Source organism: Patagioenas fasciata, chromosome 12 (genome assembly GCF_037038585.1).
Source record: "Patagioenas fasciata isolate bPatFas1 chromosome 12, bPatFas1.hap1, whole genome shotgun sequence".
Lineage (NCBI taxonomy): Eukaryota > Metazoa > Chordata > Aves > Columbiformes > Columbidae > Patagioenas > Patagioenas fasciata.
Genome location: NC_092531.1, coordinates 12,785,384 through 12,806,401, shown reverse-complemented (window position 1 = coordinate 12,806,401; position 21,018 = coordinate 12,785,384). Strand labels below are relative to the sequence as shown.

At 37.7% G+C, this 21,018-nt stretch overlaps 1 protein-coding gene across 3 annotated transcripts in view; it reads right to left on the bottom strand.

Annotated features, from left to right (window-relative positions):
- Positions 1-2,916: 2,916 nt before the first annotated feature.
- NEDD4 (NEDD4 E3 ubiquitin protein ligase) overlaps positions 2,917-21,018 on the bottom strand; it is a 56,916-nt gene continuing 38,814 nt past the window's right edge. For all 3 annotated transcript variants that reach the window (XM_065847146.2, XM_065847141.2, XM_065847142.2), the window contains 19 exons: positions 20,742-20,909; positions 19,174-19,239; positions 18,403-18,522; positions 17,761-17,967; positions 16,685-16,762; positions 16,392-16,446; positions 16,246-16,304; positions 15,271-15,336; positions 12,830-13,059; positions 12,132-12,253; positions 11,962-12,032; positions 10,291-10,386; positions 9,174-9,247; positions 8,985-9,045; positions 8,345-8,404; positions 8,145-8,252; positions 7,450-7,546; positions 4,837-4,909; positions 2,917-4,759 (listed from right to left, as the gene is read on the bottom strand). In XM_065847146.2, coding sequence (XP_065703218.1) covers positions 4,657-4,759; positions 4,837-4,909; positions 7,450-7,546; positions 8,145-8,252; positions 8,345-8,404; positions 8,985-9,045; positions 9,174-9,247; positions 10,291-10,386; positions 11,962-12,032; positions 12,132-12,253; positions 12,830-13,059; positions 15,271-15,336; positions 16,246-16,304; positions 16,392-16,446; positions 16,685-16,762; positions 17,761-17,967; positions 18,403-18,522; positions 19,174-19,239; positions 20,742-20,909 — 1,914 coding nt within the window. In that variant the 3' untranslated portion in view covers positions 2,917-4,656. The remainder of the gene's footprint in view (positions 4,760-4,836; positions 4,910-7,449; positions 7,547-8,144; positions 8,253-8,344; positions 8,405-8,984; positions 9,046-9,173; positions 9,248-10,290; positions 10,387-11,961; positions 12,033-12,131; positions 12,254-12,829; positions 13,060-15,270; positions 15,337-16,245; positions 16,305-16,391; positions 16,447-16,684; positions 16,763-17,760; positions 17,968-18,402; positions 18,523-19,173; positions 19,240-20,741; positions 20,910-21,018) is intronic.

Sequence of the window (21,018 nt, the reverse complement as noted above, 5' to 3'; positions counted from 1 at the left end):
ACCAGCCTGCAGAGCATTTCCACATACATAATAACCTTTGGAGTAACTGAGAAATTTTAGAGAAAGACAATTTTGGACCAAAACCCTTTAAGTCAATATAAATCAAATTATTGACATCAGCTGAAAAATCTAAGAAAACCTCATCCGCAGCAGTCTAAGTAGACCTTTGAATTATAAACAGTTTATACTGCAAGCCTTTGTTGAGGTTGAACTATACACTTTATGGATTTTAGGTCGAATAAATTCACTGCTTCAACAGCATCGTATTTATTCATTCAGAAACAAAACACCATTTGTCACGTAATGGTAATAACTGATACACGAATAAATGTCACCACCATCCCCATTAAACGTGAAACAGAAGATGGTTTGACTTCACCAGGAAAGTTCAGCCCCTGACAGATTTCCAAAGAGGTTCCAGGCTGTCCTCGGGTGCTCTGACCCCGCCTCGTGGGGCGGCTGCTGCCCCAGCCAGCCCGGGTGTCCCCCCGCTGTCGCTCGGGGGTCCCACGCGGAGCCGGAAGGGAGGGCCACCACCCCCCCACCTCCCCCCCCCCCACTCCACCCCCCCCCCCCCCCACCTCCCCCCCCCCCCCCCCCCCCCGCCTCATCAGCGCCACCTGGCGGCCAAAGCGGCGCCTCGAGCCGCTGCAAGTGCTGGAAGGAAAATGGTCAAATCCGGGGCAGATACCCAGTCGTATTTTCTCAGGTTCTACAAAAGCCGGTTTGAATCAGTGCTCACCCGCAAAAGCCATAATCAATAGCAGGGAAGTGTTTTGCTTTCAGGCTTGGAGCAGCCCAGAAAACACTGCCAAAGGCATCCATGGATTTTCAGTGCAGTGTTTCTAAAGCTGAAAAAAGTGAAACCATTCCTGTTGCAACCACCTCCCTCATGTTATGGTCCAGTCCTTGCTCTAGAATTAGCATCTTGCTCAAGTCTCTTCTAAAAAACCCAGTTTCTTCACAGATCTATGCTTTTTAGCCAGTTCCGCACAAAATCTCTTACCAAGTGTCTCTTACCTACACATTCTGTTTTTCCAGCAGATAGGTACATTTAGCTCTTACCTACCTGGGAATTTTTTTCTGCCTTACCCCTCATCTGGTACTGCCAGATGTTAAGAGTAATGAAATTACACTGTAAAAGAGATGGAAGCAGCTGTTTGCTCTCATCTGCAGCTGGCACACTGAGCCCTATTAGGAACCGTGTTTATGCTGAAGAAAACAGTAAGTGTTCATAGCAGCATCTTTGGACTTGTCCTTCAAAATCTAAGCATATATGATTAGGGAACACAGCACAGTGACATGCAGAAGATACAAGTACCAAGGGACATGCAGCAGATCCAGGAGAGCATATCCTTGGTTGGCCAAGCCAGCACCCTTGTTCAGGTGCTCATAATGCCCCTCAGAAGCCTCCCAGATTGCAACTCCTCATGTTGCCTTCCCGCAGATGTCAGGGAGTTTAGTCTCCTGTAAAAGCCAGAGTTTGCAATCTTGGTATTCCTTCAGATGCTTCAAAGACCACTCTGCTCACTTTCTCACAAACAGGTGGTCCAGGACAAGTCCTCACCAAGATGCATTTCCCATGCTGGTGTCTCCCCCAACCCACACCTACAAAGCTCTGTACCAGCCTGTCACCCCTTCCACAGATCTCCCTGCATCTCAGTGGCTCCAGCTATACAAGCCATGTTTCTTGCTCCTCCTGGTCTTTTCCCAACCGCCTACAAGTGTGTTCTGGCACATAGGTGGGTCCTGTTCAGCCTGTGGCATCCTCAGCAAGGGCTGCCTCACTCCCTGCCCCAGTACTGAGCACCACTGACCTCTCTTCTCTCGCTTAGCCACAAGCTGTTATCACCATTCCTGAAAAAAACTAGTTTAAAGCCCACAGGAGGAACTCTCCGCACTCTATCACTCAAATTCTTGGTGTGAAAGCTTGTTTCAGGCCCATCTAGTTCTGAACCCTCCCCCTTAATGCAAATTTTTCTTTTCTTCATCTATTACAGCACCATAGCAATTTTGTAAATTCATACCCAAGGGTGGAAAAGCAGCCTTTCTTCTGATGTCAGAAGTCACAAGCTTCCAGCTTCATGGATATTGGGAATCTCCATCCACCATCTGCCCAAGTAGGACCTCCAGCTGACCCTTCTTAGTCCCACTGCATGGTTTGGTCTTTTGCCTCAACAAGGTCTCTGCACAGACCCTTATAATCTCTCGCTGCTCATCCTCCCCAATGGCACAAGGCTTCTTCACTTCTCCCATAGCTCTTTCATGGGGTAACTCAGTGCCTTGCCCACAGCAGAGCTCCTGCAGGCAAGGTCAGCTCTGCCTCAGCTCTCAGGAGAGGCACCAGTACTCCCTGCAGCTCAGGACCTGGCAGCTGAACCCTTCTCCAGGAGCTTCCAGCACATGCCAGGGCTGCTTCCCCCAGCTGGCACTAGGGACCAAGCCTGGTGGTGCATCCCCATCACTGCTGGGTAGTCTATGCTGCCTGCAGCAGAGTTTTGGGGCCCCGTTCGCATCCCTGCTACACTCACCACTGCTGTCTGTTGGCTGCGCACCTGCCGACCAGCTGAGAAGGGTGCTCCTAGAGCAGGAGAGGAGCCCTGCCCGCCCTCAGCCGTTGTCAGCTGGCATTTCTGTGGGGCCTCCACCTTCACCTGTCTGCTGCGTAGCGTTTCTAGGCTGGCCATACAGCAACCTAGAGGTTTTATAAAAACATGGTCTTAAATTTTCAAAGACTGCACACCTTGGGAGCAGAACACGAGGAAACAGCACCGCTGCACCCCAACACCTCTACAAAAGTAGCAGCATATTTTGGTAGGCGGAACTGCCACCCCACTCTACATAGAAGTACTAAAATGACTGAATTCTTGCTATTTCAAGACTACACATTTGCACCAAAAAGAACCAAGTTACAACTTATTAGAATAAACTTTTATTTACTGTTCTCAGGATCCTTATTTTATACTTTAAAGTATGCAACAAAACCTGCTACATTCAAATCTATACAGATTTACTGATATATCATTTGTTTTACAAAACTGCATATAGATTTGGGAAATTTATATAAGTTACCTTTATTTACATGTAATATTCTCAGCCCTAATGACCTAGTCAAAGAATAAAACAAAGTGGGATTTTTAAATATCCCTTAAGACCCATTACATTTGTTACATAATTTACATATCTTTAGAGATGTGCTACACTTCCTTCTTGCATATTTATAAAGACTGTGACTAAACAGAAATTTGCTGGCCAAAGCTAGATACTGTCATTTCTTCATATCATATTGGTAATAAAATGTTAAAATTAGAGCAATCCAGGTATATAAACCATTTTTTTCCTTTTAGAGCCAACTTTGCTAATCATTTATAACCAGCACTTGCTCAAAAAAAGTGTTCGCAATACAAAAAATACCCACATTTACAAAATAAATCAAACTAATATTTATATGACAAGTTGATCTACAATAAATTGCACATTGTTGGTTATGACTTTGGTTATACCATATCAACAAATTTGGTTTCTAGACTAACAGTGGAGGGAAAAAAAAAATACAAAAAACGCAGCTATAGAAACTAGCATAACCTGTAAACATATTACAGAACCAAATTCTGCACCTGATTACATGTGCATAACTTCCATGCAGTTCAGAGAAGTTTGCACATGCCAGACTGCTGAATTTGGCTCAGAAAACCCTGTAAACATGTTTTTTATTGTTATGTAGTGCAATACTGCAAGAATGGATAATAAAGGCCTCTAACTACCAGTAACTAATACTGAGTGATATCCATACAAATTTCACTTTAAGATTACTTTGCTGCAAAAGGCTGAATTGAAAATATTATCCATCGTTGAACTACAAATTTATCCAAAAAAGTGATGAACTCTCAAACCAATGACAGTATACAAATTCAGACAAAAAAGGATGTAAAATTTCATTACAATTCAGAATTATGCTGCTTGCTTGTTTTATATAAAAATCCTGGCTTTGTTACACTGTTTTAACAAAAGCGAGTTGAAAACAGAAATCTAACAAATAAAATGTGTCAGCAAGTCAACGTTCTGCAAATGGATGGCTGATAATACAAACAAATGCTTTCCAATGTTTTATCTGATGCGCTGAACCGTAAGGTGCTTTGGGCAGATCCGTAGCAAACAGTCTGAAGCAGCACAGATTATGACACTGCATTACACGAAGTTTGTTGGTTTGGGGTTTTTTTTGTTTGTTTTTTTTTTGTTGTTTTTTTTTGTTTAAACAGTTTAACAATTTCAGTTGTTCCTTTTAAAGCAGCAATTCAAATCTACACCCTCTGCAAAAATTTCTTCACAGTTTTACTTCAGTAGTGTACTGCAGGACAGTCTGTCAAATACCATAGAAGAGGAAACTGCTGAAAAATACTTTCGTTTTTGACTTACTTGGCACTGGCCCATCCAATGTGTATATTATAGTTATTAGGAAAGTATACAATACTGTGGAAATAGCAAAACACATTTTCAAAAGTTAGTGAATTTTTAATACTTACATTACAAGTGATACTATGAAGATTCAAAAGCCGTGTAACTAAATACAAAGGTAGTCCCTGGAAAATTCAAATCTGTTTGTAAACCCTTAGAATGAAATTGCAGCACTGGACTGATGTAATTTATGTCTGTCTCTTAATCAACCCCATCAAAACCCTGAGTATTTTCAATCGCAAGAAGAAGTTTATCCCATAAATCTTCAAACGAGTCATACGGAGGCAAATCCAAGCGATTAAAGCTGAAACACAGATGAAAACTCTTAAGTATTGTATCACTCTTACTAAAGGTCACAATTTATCTAAATTAAATACTCACCAGGTATGAGCTCTTGGCAGTTTCTCAGGGGTACCCCACTGCTCAACTGTAAACAACTGTGGTCCATTTGAACCTGCAGAAAAGAATACATCACTTTTCACCCCGCTATTAGGTTCTTTTATAATTAGAAAGTCAAATTATGAAATATTTTGGGTTTTTTTGTAATCCAATTCTGGCAATAGTAGGAGCTATCTATATGACTCAAATACAGTCTATACTCTGTCAATAATCCCAATTCACTTGTCTTTTTAATTATTTCTTGCTACATCTAAATTTCAAGAGACTTTTACAGCTTAAGCTCCAAAGTCTAAGACCTAAATATATATACATATCAGTTGCCATTGAAAATTTTATGCAGAAGACAGTCCTATACCGTATAAATTTTCCATGTAGAAATTTAGATATGTTTATCACAGCATGCCAAGTTATATAATCTAGCAGAAAGTATTCAATATCCACCTTTACCTATGCAACAACAGAGCCAAGTAACTGAGAAATTTTTGAAACTGTGAGCACGTGTGTACTCCAGGGATGTACATATACACCTGAGAGAACTTGTGGCTAACAAGTGCAGCTCCAGCTATGCCTGTGGCTTCAGCAGCTGTCTTACAGTTCTAGAAGTTCCTTGGACCTCTCAACTCTTGCCAGGTGGATGCAAAGGGCATTTTGTAACCATTTCCTTAAGCTGCTAAAGGCATTTGTGTGTGTCTGGAGAAGACTGTATTGTTTAATTTAAAAACAAAAAAACCCACCACAAACAAAAACCAACCAAAAACCAAAACACTGTCTTGTCAGAGCATATTATCTGATGGTGAGTGTCCTCTGACTATTCTATAAGGAGACCATCAACACAGAGATTGTATTCCAAGGCAGATGGCTCCCAAGGAAGAGTAGCCTTCTGCTTCTGAAATGGAAGATGTGAAACATGTTTCAGATTAAAGATGAACAGCTATAATGAGAGCAGGTTGACCTATGAATATGGCTGAGGTCTAAGTGCTGTGTAGAGTACCTTTAGACCTATGACATGAATTTGGTGGGGGAAGACAAGAAATACAAGAAAACCACACGTTTGTTTACTGTCCTTGTTCTTAAACTTGGGTGGATTTATCTTGAACACCAAGTGCTCACTCCCTTCCTACAGGCAGAAATGCCTCTTTGGGCCACAGGAGGGAGATGTCCTACTGGAAAGCCAGCTCTGGCCTGCAGCCAGGAACAGCAGCACCAGCAGCAGCACAAAGCCACGCACCAGCACCACAGAACCACCTACAGCTCTTCAGGTACAAGCAGGTACTGGAAATGTAATTGTGATCACTACTGGGACTTAGTGAGGATGGCATGCTGGCCAGAGTAAAGCAGAAATAACTAAGAGAAAGAAATAAAGCACTGCGCAAGACAACTGCTAAATGAATTTTTCATGAGTGAACAGAACTACAGAAACTGGGTCCTGGCCAGAAGACTGCCCAAGGATATCCTAGCCCTAGGGCAGAAGGAAGCCAAGAGCTTCAACAGTTTATTTCCTCATTCCTTAGTTCTCTCTCTGGTAGCGTTTTTAGACAAATAAACAGAAATACAGATGCAGCAGAAGTCTGATTGGGTTCTGCTGTGATGAGCATGTGCCATAACTCCAACAGTACCAAGGTTTAGGTGCAACAGCAGACACACGGCTCAAGTTCTCTGGGGCCCCTGTCCATGCCATTGGAACTCACAACTCATTCACTGATGGAATGGAAAACAATACACTGGGTCCTTCTGACAGATGTTAAGAGAGGGAGAAATGGATACATGTTGTGGTGCGTGATATTTGTTCACAACTCTAGTGTTTTATAAACAAATTGCTGTCTTGTTTACAAAGAAGGAGATGTTTATTCAAATACACAAGTTAGGCTATTCAGCTACTTGCACACGATCTCAAGCACTTTCAGCCTTAATAAAGTAGCATAGCAGAAAACATAATAGCTGATGGCAGTGGAAAACAGACTTCCCGTAAGCAAAACAGCCCCCACCCTTCATGGGCTGTTCTCTCTGCTTGTCCCTGGTCTTACCACAGTGTGTTTTTTGGCTCTGTTATTCAGGTCTGCTCCTTGCTGGCATCTGCTTGGTTCAGTCTCCTCATTGTAGGTTCACTACTTTTCTTCTGGCATTATGCTTGACTCATGTCATTTCAGTGGTCCCCTTTAGAGTGTATCCTTGCAAACAATTGTATCTGTACAACCATGGCTTTTGAGCAGATAAAAGCAGTTGTGGAATCTGAATTTAACTGCCAATGTCAGCATGTCTTTGTAATCAGATCTTAGATAACTGAGAATTTTCTTCAAGCTCAATCATGTGTTAAACAGGGATTTTTGCAGCTCTTTAGAAAATCCACATCAATTTGAGAGGTCCTACACACTTAAAAACTTCCAAAACCAGAATTGAAATGAAGTATTTATAGAACATGGGTAATGTGTGATCTAAGTGACTCTTTTCTAACTTTGCTTCTTGTAACTGCCAGCATATACTCATTTTAAAAGCAAAATTTGAAAATTAACATGCCTGTGTTTGAAGACAAACATCATGACAATGCCAGTATTATATTCTCATTAATTAATTGTGAACATAATCCTAAGTACTCACCATACAGCTCAGCAAACCCATTCATAGGTACGCGTGATGTGCCAGTAACAAACTGAAGTAATCTTATTCTCTTTTCAGAGTCCATCATTAAGACTGCCTACATACGATAATGATTACAATTAAAGATTTATTTTTAAATTAAGGTTTTAAGCTAGCAACGGTGTTGAATAAATCTGCTCTCTCTAAAATCATTATCCTTTATACATACGTATTTTTGTAGTGACACAGCCCATTTCTCCGCCTGCTGCTAAAAGCTATGAAGTCAACAATTTTTAAATGGCACTGTAACAAGGGCATGGTTACTGGCTTAGCAGGCTGTTAAAATGCTTCCCTTGAAGATTTGGCCCCTACTTTCTTTGAACTCTCCTGATGCTATGAACTAGCAGTCAAATTCCTGTAATTTATTAAACAGAAGAGTTTACCACCTCTTTAGTGTACCCATGCCAGAAAAACCTACACAGAAATATTTTTAACCCCAATCAGACATGGACTTTTTGGTAAAAGCAAGTATCAGCAGCATATTTATATTCTTACCACACATCTCATTTTCAGTTTTCTTACTGCCTTTCTTAAGAGTTTTAATGGTCAAATATTTGCCTACTTATTGATGAATCACATGATAAATTAGCAGAGCTGAAAGGCAGCAGCTTTCAAACAGGCTTTAAGTAAAAAAAAATAGCAGAACTTCACAATACCTTCCAGAACCACTGTATTACTTGATGGTTGATGTTGTAGCCATTTTTGTATTTTGTATGTAGCTTCCAATCAGCCACATCCACATCTCCCAATCCACACATTAACAACTAGACAGATAAAAAAAAAACAACACACCACCAATTTTTAAGTCAGTAACGTTAAGTTCCAACATAATTTTTCTTTTCCATTATACACTTACCTCTAGTTCATTTTCATCAAAAATTTTAATGAGATCCTGTGGTATTAGCTCAAAAAAGCCCTAAAAAGATGAGGGAAGTTCAAAAAAAAAAAAAGAGTCAACATTATTTAAGCATTTTTGTTCTTGGAGAAAGATATTTAAATGCTTCAGTAAACTGAGCCAAAGCAATACATCAAATACAGATGTTTGGATAGCAGCAGTCCCCAGTTTGGTTATAGTACTTTTAATTCTGATTTATCTCACATCTTTATTGTGCTACACTGAACAGTGAATATATAAGTGTGAATATTGTATATGTAAAAAGGCTAAACCAGCTAGTTTAATTTAATTCAACTCTAGATAGTTTGATTTAGTTTTCATTTCTGCAGAGTTCATTACACAGTTTGCACTACAGCTGAAGCTGTCAGCCAGGACTGAGAAATAGGCAAGTTTTTCCATATGAATTAAATACCTCAGTAAAAACATATCAAAAAGAGTAAGTCTGAAATAATTCAAAGCTGTCAATATAAACAGTATCAGCGCCTTTTTTTATAGCTGTAACAACATCATCTGTGGGTTCTCAGGATGTCCAAATAAAGCTTGTTTTAAGATTAGATGCAACAAATTCTTAGAAGAATTAATTTTGTAAGTAAGACTATACCTCTTTAAAGGCTGCCATTTGTTTTTGTACTCTGCTCACAAATCTCCACTGAATTACAAGACTGTTAAAAAAAAAAAGCAATTAATATACAAAGTAACGACTTCATTTTGTTCATACAACTAACATACAGCCTCTATTACTAGACAAGCAATCCAGTCAGACACACTGGACACAGTGATCACTACTTACTGAATGTAGTCTCTCTTGTTCTTGTTGGTGACAACTATTTCTGATCCACCACTTTTCAGTTCATGTTGATGGGTCTAAATGCGATACATAGAACAGGTCTTAAATGAGGTATATATTGGGTAATTTAAATAACTCTTGAAGACTGCGGAATTTTAAAACTATGAGAAATAGAACCAGTTTCACAGGTCACCCAAATAAGTACAAATTGGTTGATAGTTTTAAAATTGTATTATTCTGGGATATCAGGTTGCACTGGGGCAAGCTCTGCTTTTTCTGACCTGCAACAATAAGTCACCTAAGTTTGCACACAAGTTTCCAGTAAAGCGGACTTCACTAAGTGCATATTCAATGACCCAGTTTTTTTACCAAATCTCAAGGAAAAACACAGAACAATGTCAGCAACTGTCACAGTAAATAAGTGAATGAATTGGCATACCTGTTACGAATGATTTATACTACTGGAACCTCAGCATACAAATACCTGATTTTCAGTTCATTATGGATATGCATTTTCACACTCCTACTTAGGATCACTTCAGTTTCACAAGACCACAAAGGCTATTATCCTACCTGGATCTAGCTGGCATCTGTAACTTGGAATATTTATTCAAGACCTCTCATATTTCTACACGGCTTATCTTGGATAGACTTTCTACACAACAACCACCTTGTTTATTCCACAGTTTTCTAGTACATCTTGGAGGAAAAAAATATACCTATTATTATCTCTCAATGAAATTTATGATTCCAGCCATTTCCACCAGAGCTCATCCTTTCTAGACAATCACATAAAACCAACCTGTTCTCCAGACTACATAACAGGACTATGGATATCTCTGTCTCAGTTGCATTCACAGTAACAGCTACATTTATTTCAGAAAAACAGCATGAGCTATTTTTTAAAGCTCTGCTTATTTCCAAGTCCTTTATCACATCACAGCCAGGCTAACAGAGCACTGCATGAGGAAGTGCCAGCTAAAAGCAGTTGAATGAACAAACCAACAGCGCTGTAAATGAAGGGTTTTCTTTAATATCATACAGATAAAAATCAGCTAATTTCACAGGTCAAATGCTTTGATTATGTTTTCTCTATTCTACTTTACATAAACATACTAACCTGACCAAAAAGTTCTTCATCAACTACAAATCTGAGGTCCAGTTCTGCTGGATCATTTTCCAGAATCCATCTCAGAGAATTGTAATACTCACTATCCTAAGAGAAAGAATTACAAAATAGTAAATATAAAATAGAGTAGCCACCTTCAAAGCTACAAGAGGCTCCATTACAGCCCAGTGAATGTTGCTGCCTAAGATAATCCTGTATTTGATACAGACTCTCTGCAATTATACAAAGAAACAAAGACCTATAAAGACGTTTGAAATCTTGACTCAACCTCAGGACTAGAAAATCTCTCACGTAGCAGAATGGTGATGTCACAGCCTTATCTGAAGTAATGTGTTTTAGACTCTTCTGTCTCTCATCCTATATTTATCTTCCCTTTATTGTTAGGCATTACTACAGAGAGCCTTAGGAAATTAATATTACGATAAAGCCAATTGCATCCTTTTGGTTGCACCAAAACAAGTGTGGTCAGCAGGTCAAGGGAGGTGATTCTTCCCATTATTCCACTCTCATGTGATCCCATCTGCAGTACTGTGTCCAGGTGTGGGGCCCCCAACATAGGAGGGACATGGACCTGTTGGAGCAAGTCCAGAGGAGGCCACAAAGATGACCAGGAGGCTGGAGCATGACCCCTATGAAGACAGGCTGAGCGAGTTGGGGCCATTCAGCCTGGAGAAGAGAAGGCTTCAGGGAGACCTTATAGCAGCCGCCAGTACCAAAAGGCGACCTGCACGGAAGCTGGAGAGGGACTCTGCACAATGCCATGTAGTGGTAGGACAAGGGGTAATGGCTTTAAACTGCAAGAAGGTAGATTTAGATTAGAAAAAAGCAGGAAATCCTTCACCATGAGGGTGGTGAGGCACTGGAATGGGCTGCCCAGAGAAGCTGTGGATGCCCCATCCCTGGCAGTGTTCAAGGCCAGGCTGGATGGGGCTTTGAGCAACCTGGTCTAGTGGAAGATGTCCCTGCCCAGGGCAGGGGGGTGAAACCAGGTGATATTTAAAGTCCCTCCCAACCCAAACTATTCTATGATTCTACAGTACTACGAAAAAAAATAATCAAGACATGTATAAATCAAACACTCAAAACCAGATAAGGAGTATATTCTGTATTCTTGTAGGACAGCAAAAGCAGTAATAGATTAAAGAGACTGGATTAAAAAAAAACAAAACCAAAACAAACCCAAACCACTCTGCCCCCACAACTACTTTTGTTAAGAGCCATTATCAGGGAAACAAACAAGAGAATTGTAAGGGCCATGTTCTCCTCTAAAACTGTTACATTGTCTCACACATTAATATGGTCAGCCTCTAAAAGTATAAGAATGTTTCTTTTTAATAACGAAAAGACACAAACTAATTTTAAGGAGCAGGTTGACATAGGGATCCCAAAGATGTTTACATTTAAGAACCTTAGTGTGTAAAAATATTTTAAGAAAACATAACAGAAAGTTTAGTCTCGAGTTTTCAACACAGCTTAACTGACTTAAACCAGAATCTAGGTCTCTGATTTTCACTGCAAGTTTTAATTCCTGTACAACTTACAGACTGGTAAAAAATGTAACCTAAAATTTCTTTGAATCATGCACTTCATAATGTTAAAGACACATTTAAAAAATAATATGAACACAAAATCCTAGTATATACAATAAAGCGAATTACATACCACAGACTCCATATCATGAAGTGTTATTGGTTTTTGGAGCATCATCTTGTAAAAAGGACGAATAAAAAAGGCTTTAAAGAAGAACAAAAAAATTGAACAGTATGTGACTTACAATTCAAAATATTCACAATATTAAGCTAAATCTTGTATTACATGAAATAAACACTAACCATCCAAAAGTTTGCCATGGTAAACAGCCATTCCAGCTACACGACCTATAAACTTGAAATAAGAGAGATGATCCTCATTGCAAAGTCCAGAGTTTGGATTGATCTGCAGAGTATAGTTATCTCTGAAGTTGAGGGAGGGAGCAGGGAAGAGAAAGAAAAACAAAACGTTGTACTATTGGAACAGTCCCACATTTGAAAATCTGAAAGACATCACTGGTTAAATGAGATTACTTTTCATGAAAAGTCATCATACTTGGATTAATAAATCATTAATCTAATATCAAACACTCAATAGAAGATTCTATTAGCATAGCTGAAATAACAGTTTTGAAACACCTTTGTAAGCTAGAGATTTACCAACACCAAGGGCTTAACTCCTATTAATTTTAAAGTAGTCAGAATAACATTCTCCACATTTTTCTTAAATAATGCTTCCTCTGTAAGCCATAGATGGTTGCAGTATATGCTTGTCTATGCAAAGATGTCATGGCTTATATTAGACTGCTGAGAAAAGATACAGGTACCGTCTCCACATTATTCTTCCATCAAACAAAGAACTAGGTGCAGAACAGGGCAGTTATTAACAATTAAACAGTTGCAGTGGGGGAGATAATTTCATTTTTTAAGTAGGTATGTGAAATACAATCGATCTGTTTTCCCTAACTAGCCTTCATGTCTCGCAGACCTTTATTACTTACGTAGCTGAATATTCGAACAATCCATAATAAGGATTAAACATTTCTTTAGAGAGAAGGAAGAACCATTCCCTGGCCACTCCTCCATAGTCTAAACCTTTTTCACCATCAAATTCAATCCAAAGTCTTGCTTTAAGGAAATCTGCTCTCTTTACAGCTATAATTCTTCTATAGGAATCCTCAAGGATTGTTGTACGATGAATTTTCATCTCAAATCTATTTGGAATATCACTCTAAAAAAAAAAAGAATATGAAAACATAGAATAGAACAAAACCCAGCATCTTCCAGAGTCTGCAAATTCTGTGAACAAAGAACAACACACAAATAATTTTCTTAAATAATTTAGAAACATAACACAGTATGTTGACAAGAGGCTCTATTTACACACAACTCAACTAGAATGGATAATTTCAGATACTAAGTTCTATTTCATATCAAGTAAATAGGGTTAAAATAAGTTCTTACTAGTAACAGCACATGCTCAGTTGTTCTGCATGCAGCAAGGCATGGAATATTTTTTAACACTGAAAGTTCATCATACTATTAGCTTGATTAAAAAAAAGGCTAAGACTTGATAAATAAAATTATTTTGGAATTATTTTGCCTGACTTATTTGAAAATTCTGACTATAAGGCGAGGTGCCCCATTTTATTAAGATATACATGACACACAAGTATTCCTACAATAGTAAAATAAAAACCAATCCATTTAACATTTTAAGTCACAGGAACAAATCACAAGGTTAGTATTTACTACCACAAAGGAAAAAATATAAATTAATATACCCAAGGAGCTCATATTTGCTGCTGAGCTTTACAGAGTAAGCCCCTAATAAACCAGGAATAAAACTTCCCTGAATCATTAAATTACTATCTGAGAACAGAATATTTTCTTGATTTCACATGTTTTCAGCCAGTTTATTTCAGCAATTACTTCAGGCAAAAATTGAGAAATTCTGTGAAAGTGGAAACAGGAAATTTCAACTCGTGTTGCTCTATGCCTAGATTAATATGATGCAATGAAACTTAGTATATGTCAAATTTTAAAGAACTAGTCACACACTAAGTAGAAATAATGAATTTTTGAATGCAGAAATAGTTAATAAATCAATCTGAAGAGCACACGTTCAGATATGCTGTCTTTTTGTTCTTTTATCCTCCTCAAATAATCTATCCTAAATGTCCCAAATTAAAAAAAGCTGCATTTAAATGTAACTCCTATTTATATCCAACAACAGCTTGATCCATACTGCAAACAAATAATAAGTACTTGCAGGGGGGGCATGTTATTCGTCATTTTCCAAGTTGCAAAATACTGTACAATCTTATATCCTTTATTTACATGGTGGCTGAAAAAGACCTGTATATTTCATCATTTCAGAAAGCAGTAAATATCCATAAATTTCTTAAAAGTTATATATCTATTTTTTTAGTTACAAATCAACTTTTCAGGAAAAAAAAGTTCAAACAATAATAAAATAAAATATTAAAACCAAACTTAGCTGATTAAAGTAGTATTCAATAATTAAATATCTACATAAATCTATCCATTACCTTAATTGTCATTTAGGTAATTGTGGAAGCTTAAAAGGCAACAGTAATGTATGCTTCAAAATCCACACATGCATTTAATTCTTAAATTACTGCAATTATATTGTGTGGCTGAGCTGTCTATCACTTCTCAGATTAGGATAATGACATTTGAATGAATGCCGAGCCTGTTTGACTAGGAACACAAAAAAGGCACACATATAAATGTGTGCAGTTTTCACATCAGCAAAAAATGCATAGGTTTTGGAAAGGTTTGAGACAGGTAAAAGGTGAAGTACGGTCTAAACTCAAACACCATTATTACGTATATGAAATACCTCCCAGGAATACCCAATTTGATTGTAGTTATGCAAAGACTCATTGTTATCTGAATATCCAGATGCTATTTACAGTCTTTTATGCTATGTGCTATAAATGTATCTGGCACTACCAATTCAAACTAGAAGTTGCAAGTGAACTTAATATTTTAAGGCTATAACAATTTTATTACAGTCATCTAGCCTGAGCAAGATGACAATACAGACTTCTATCTGAACAGTCCAAAAATCTGTTTTGAGAACTTGTATTTCCATATTCTGAGTTCCAAAAACTACTATATGCCAGATTAGTGATTTCCAGAGGTTTCTGCTGCCAACCTACTTCCAAGTTCACAATTTCAACCTTTTTCAATTAGGTTGCTTGCAGTCTCATCACTGCATAGTGTCACAAACCTTACTGCTAGATTAAATGCTAATTTTCAGTAAGTTGCTGCTTCACAAATGTATTTGTGATCAGAAAGCAAGTGTACATTCCCAAAGGAGGTTACAAAGCTCAAGTTCCTTTCACCGTAAGCTTTCCTTTGGTTAGGGGCACAAGTTCCTTAACCTTCTACTGGATTTCTACTTATTACTAACCTGTTTCTTCAATTTCTTTCTGAAGAATTCGTATTTCCTCTTATAGTCCCTGGAGTAAGGCACAGCCTTCAGAAAAAAAACAATGCTTGAGATATTCTAACAATAAATGTAATACAAACCAGTCTATATTTGTGAAACACAGACAATGCATTTAAGTTCTGAGAAAACAGCAATACATGTTTTACTAAGTATCGGGGACACTTTCAATTCATAAATACATGGACAGTTAAAAACATCTGGAATGAAAAGTACTTTGTTCAGAACACCTGTTCTGATCAGTTCCATAGAATTTACCCTGTACTCTACTATTAGCTGATGTGACCGATCTGGCTACCCCAGATCAAAGTGATCAAAATGCCTCCGGTGATTTACGTAACACAGAGTCTTTTCCTTGCTGTATCATGACAGACCTGGCTACAAACACCTCTATTTTCCATGGACAGAGACGGTTGTTTACATATGTGGGCTATTAATAAACACACATATCAGCTGAACACTAAAACCCATCTATAATTATAATGTGTACAGTCTTTGCAATTAGTCCTGGTAACTTTGCAATTCAGATTAAGTATCAAGGCTAGATAATTATTTTTCAGTTGGAAATTAATTTCATTCCTTATAAATGTATTTTGTTGTTGTTGGGTTTTGTTTTGATCTCTTTTTCTTCCTTCCCCTTCCCTTCCCCCCCCCCTTTTTTTTTCAAGTTTACTTCATGAATTGAGCTCGTGTTATCTTAGACACTGTGGGCAAAAAAATACAGGTTCTCACCCACTTCAAATCACTCCCTCCTCCCTGCCCAACCTCATTTCTACAGAAAGCTTTCTAAACAGTCTTCAAAAAGAAATAAAATGCTTTGTTCCAACACGCTTGAAGTTTCATTTTCTAGACTGAGTACCTGAAAAATGACAACAGTTTTTTTGGATTCTATTAACAATATTATTGAAAATTATGTAAAGCTACATGAGGAAAGCTTACTGGTCCAGTTATTGCCACATTCTGCAGTCGAGGATCCTCCCACTGTGTTTTCTTTGTATCTACAAGATATTTCTTAATTAGTTCCATTAATTTAGATAATGTTCAGAAATAAAATTATGAGTGACAGAACACTACATGCTACATACTGTGGTTTATGAAGAATATTCTTCCATCCGTGTGAGTTCTCTCTTCCCACCCTGGCTGTAAAGAGGAGACGCTTTTGTTAGAAATTTCTGACTGTACAGTTTGCATAGAAATCAACATGACCTGCAGTTGGGGCACTGGCCCCTCCATCTACTCTCACTCTTAATTTGAATTCCAGTGCTATTTTTGGTGAGAAAAAAGCAGGTTGTATTTTCTCATGTACCATCTTTATTAGCTCTAATTTAAGTATTTAAATCATTGTATCTGCAAAACAAGTATAAAACCATTTACTTACTGGTAACGGGCCTAGGTCTACTGGATCTAGAGAAGTCTTTCTCCTCAGATTAGCAGAAATTTTCAGTCTTGGATCTTCCTTTGAAAACAAAACAAGCACCACATTAAAACCCTTTTGTTGCTTTGGTTTTCTTGTATTTTTTTCCTCTTGTATTCATGACTGTGTAAGAATATGTCTAGTACCAACCAGATAATTGTTGAATATTTTTCAGCCAGATAGTTCCTTGGGATTCTCAGTCCTCCAATAGTTCACAATCATCTTCTAATGACCTTTCACTTTATTATATCTATATTAAAAAATCCCTCATTCAACTCAGTTTTTGTGTAATAGAGTTGAATTAATCTTTGGTTTCTGACAAACCTTGTGCTTTTTGGGTTTGGTGGCTGGGTTATTTTGGTCTGTTGGTTTGGGGTTTTTTTACAGGGCAAGGGGAAGGTGTTTGTGATAATGAGGTCTTTCATAATCCTGAATAAGTGGATATCCATTTTGCATCAATTAAATGCATTTCTCTGTTTCTCTTTCACCTGACAGTAATACTGACCAACTCTTTAAATGCTTAAGTCCATCTATTAGCTCTGCCTAGTGATGCACAGTGCCACTCTGTGGAACTACAGCTGTTCAACTCCCTCATCCATATTGCAGCTGTACCTGGCCTGCTTTCTTAAAAAATTCGCAGCAATTTGCATTTTGCGCTGTACCATGTGATAATTTCAAGGTAATGGACTTCCTGTTGAAGGTAAGATTACAAAACTGATTTCTGCTAACAGCACATATAAGCCATTGCAGTTTTACAGTTATGACAGCAGTGTCATTTAGGAGACGCTTTACATTCATGAAACAGACTCCTGTATCCTTCCAAGCTAAACTTCCAAGCACCAATATGGTTTGTAGAATTCATAATATTTACAAAATCTATCATAAGTAGAATGAATTTTCATGTTTGTCAGTTATGTTCCTTAACAGACATGATACAGCTGTTTTGGCACTAAAGAAATCCACAAAAGCGTGCTGAAAGCAGCAAAGCTTTGACCTGAGAGAAACTAGAATTTCAGTCCATGAGAGCAGTTCTCCATTACCCATGTTGTAGTTTTGGTATTGTGGTCAATAAAGAATGGTCTCCCATTGGGTGCATGTCGGACTTCCCAGCCCTTAGGGAGAAATCCTTGCTCCATTTCAGGCTGCTGGTGAGAAGACTGTTGTGATGAATCACTTGATGTTGCTTGTTGTTGTCTTCCTACAGAAATACTTTGTGCAGCTGACAACTGACCTGGTTCCATAGCAATCTATGGTAAACAACAAAAAAGACAAAAATCAAAGCCCTGTAGAGCAATACATTTTTTTTCTGTTAACTTACGTTTTTGATTCACAAAAGCAGTTTCATGAACCAAGTACCAGATGGTACATAGATTTGTTTAGTCTAATATCAACACCACTAACAATCACTAATTATGCTACCAAGGGTAAAAGAAGTCTTTCAGGATTCTCAATGAGCTGTCACTCTCCAGAAGGCTTTCTTGCTACGTCTTTAGAAGAGCAAGTTGCCATAAATATTACTGTTCCTCACTCTTGTTGCATTCTCTCAGATATTTTACGCAGTGCTTTACTAGTTTATGCATTTTGCATGTTCTATTTCAAAGTGGTCTCTAAACTTCACTTCTGTTACGTGAGAAGTTTAAAAGGTTAAACGAATAAAACCATTAAATAAAGACAGACAGTACCTGTACAACTGGCTTAATCCAGGTAGTGGTTCTAGAATTGTGATCTATATAATATGACCTCCCTTTTTCATCTTGTCGCTCTTCCCAGCCTGGGGGTAATCCAGATGAAGTAGGCAGTAACTAAATATTAGTGACAACAGAAGAAAAACTATTAAGAAAACTATGAAACTGACTGTGAAAAGTCAGATTAAATGTCAAATTAAAACAACGAAACAAAACCAAAATCCAGAAAGTTCATGATTTTCACAAACTGGATAAAATGGAAAAGCAGTACTTAAATCTTTACTGAACAATATGAAGTAACCATTTATTTTTTAATTCAAGCTCCTCATCTACAAGGACTCATTTATATACCTGGTTTAGGCATGCCTGGTCCAGCCTAGTACTTCTGGTCATGAGATCATTCTACGTTTGCAGTGTCACCATGAAAACAATGTCAGGATGGTGGTACAGCTTTTAATTATAAAACAAACAATTTGAAAAACAAAACTCATATCTTCATGGGAAGACTACTTCCTTCCTGCCGGCCCTATCCATATATTAAACTAATGTTAAAACAAAACCACCAAGTTGGAACATGAAAGCTTTACAACTGAACTCCAATCTTACTAGATTCATAACTCAAATTCTGTCAGGATAGCTGCCAAAATGCAGCCAAATCTCATTTAAAATGTCAGCACATAATACATAGTTTAAGAAAAAAAGTTCTATATGAAGAAAATCCTTCAACTTCTCTGCTACACAAGCCTGTTTTTCCAGAAAATGACATACCACGGGATGTGCAGGCTGCTCTTCAACTCTGTATGTCTGCAGACTACCCCTTCTGCTGGAATGGTTCTTGAAGTAGTGAAGAGGAATGACATATTAGCTGTTACTGCAGCTTCAAGGTTGGCAGCAAACAGTCAGCAATGGTTATGACACTTTACACTATTACAGTTTTCATCTTGAACAAACTGTCTTATTTGTTTTGAGGCATTGATTTAATATACTGTTTTGGAAACTATCATTTTAACACTTCTAGAAGTCCACAGTGTCTATTATAACCTTAAGCCAGAATAATACAGAGGCTTGTGAAAGTTCTGAAAACCCTAACGATAGATGTTTTGGCACTTGAAACATTAGAGTTAATTGCAACCAGTCGTATTACAATTGAACTTACAGTATAGAACTTAGTGTGTTATCTTGTCAGTAGACTAAAGCCTGTGATGTATCAGAGCTAACAGAACTTTTCAGAGAGTAGATTAAGCTAATAATGATAAGATATGACAGTCTGAGACATTCAGTTTGAGAAGAGTAGTTCAGTCCCTGGACTTTGCAGAAGCATACACTTTTCTGCCTAGAACCATATTTAGACCTCAGCTGCTACAATTAAGCAACTATATTTAATCTCACTCCAGAATTTCCCAGATTATTTGAAGGATTTTTCCCTATCTACAAACCCTTTTAGAATACTTCAAAGAAGAGGCATGATTATGCTCTTAAATTTACTTTTTTGAGGGTAATGGTGGTGAAAGGAGGCAAGACCCATTCTAGCTGGCTCTTGCAAATAATTTGAACATCTGCCTCTTCCTTTGCTTAGGCCACCCAAGTAGGCTGAAATAACCGTTTTCTTACTATCCATATGATTCTGAACAGCAGAGATCAAGTAAAGTCTTTTTGGTCTCACTCTGCTGTTTCCATCAGCACTGGTGATGCCTTAGTACTAACTTCAAAAAACATAGTCAATTCCAAATTCACATTTGCAATGGCATTCTCAGCATCACAAAAGCTAATGAGTCTATTCAAGCACCAAATAAATCTTACAGACGAGATGGTCTGGGTCACCTCTACAGACTTTCCTCAAGGAACTATGAGTGAGATCCCTTTTTCACTGCTAGGGAGTTCCTAGGTCTACTCAGCCCTATCATAAAACCTTATCCCAATGTTCACAATGAAAAATGAGTGATCTTAACACTTGTCCTAGTGGTAAAAGTAACCAACATAGCATGAATCCCTTGGAAAAAAGCTTTCCGAATACAGTTTCCATCATCCGTAGTTTTCAGCAGTACTTAGTATGACACTAGAACAAGATGTAGATTTACAGACTGAAAAATAGTTAATCCAAATCTGTTTTAATCTCAGGCAGAAATTCATGTAAGCAAAGTGGGGAAGAATAAAACGTCTGCTTAGATGAGGTTCTGTAGTAAAAAAGATTTCTCTTAAATTCTCTGCATTCAAGATGAAATTAAAAATATGATTGTTATATGAAGTATTTATGGATCCAATTCTAGTAGTAGTAACATTTTGTGTAAAATATTATAGATATTCTTTATGTTAGTACAACAAGAAAAATAATTTACAGTGTAGGCTGCTGACTGGCCAGTAGCTGAACTTCCAGAGGTAGTAAGTCTAGTACTCAATTCTTCTGCAAGATGAGTCTGTATATCACAATTACTCTGTGAGAGAGGTATTTGAACATTCTGATTGCTATATGTTGTTGCCTCATCTTCAGTTATAATTTCCCAGCTCTTTAAAAAGAAAATAAGGAAAAAACATTAAAAATAAGTAGTTTCAAGTTACAAATAGTTAAGAAAATATTTTTAACTAGATTTAAAAGTTCCTTGCGTTTCAGACACA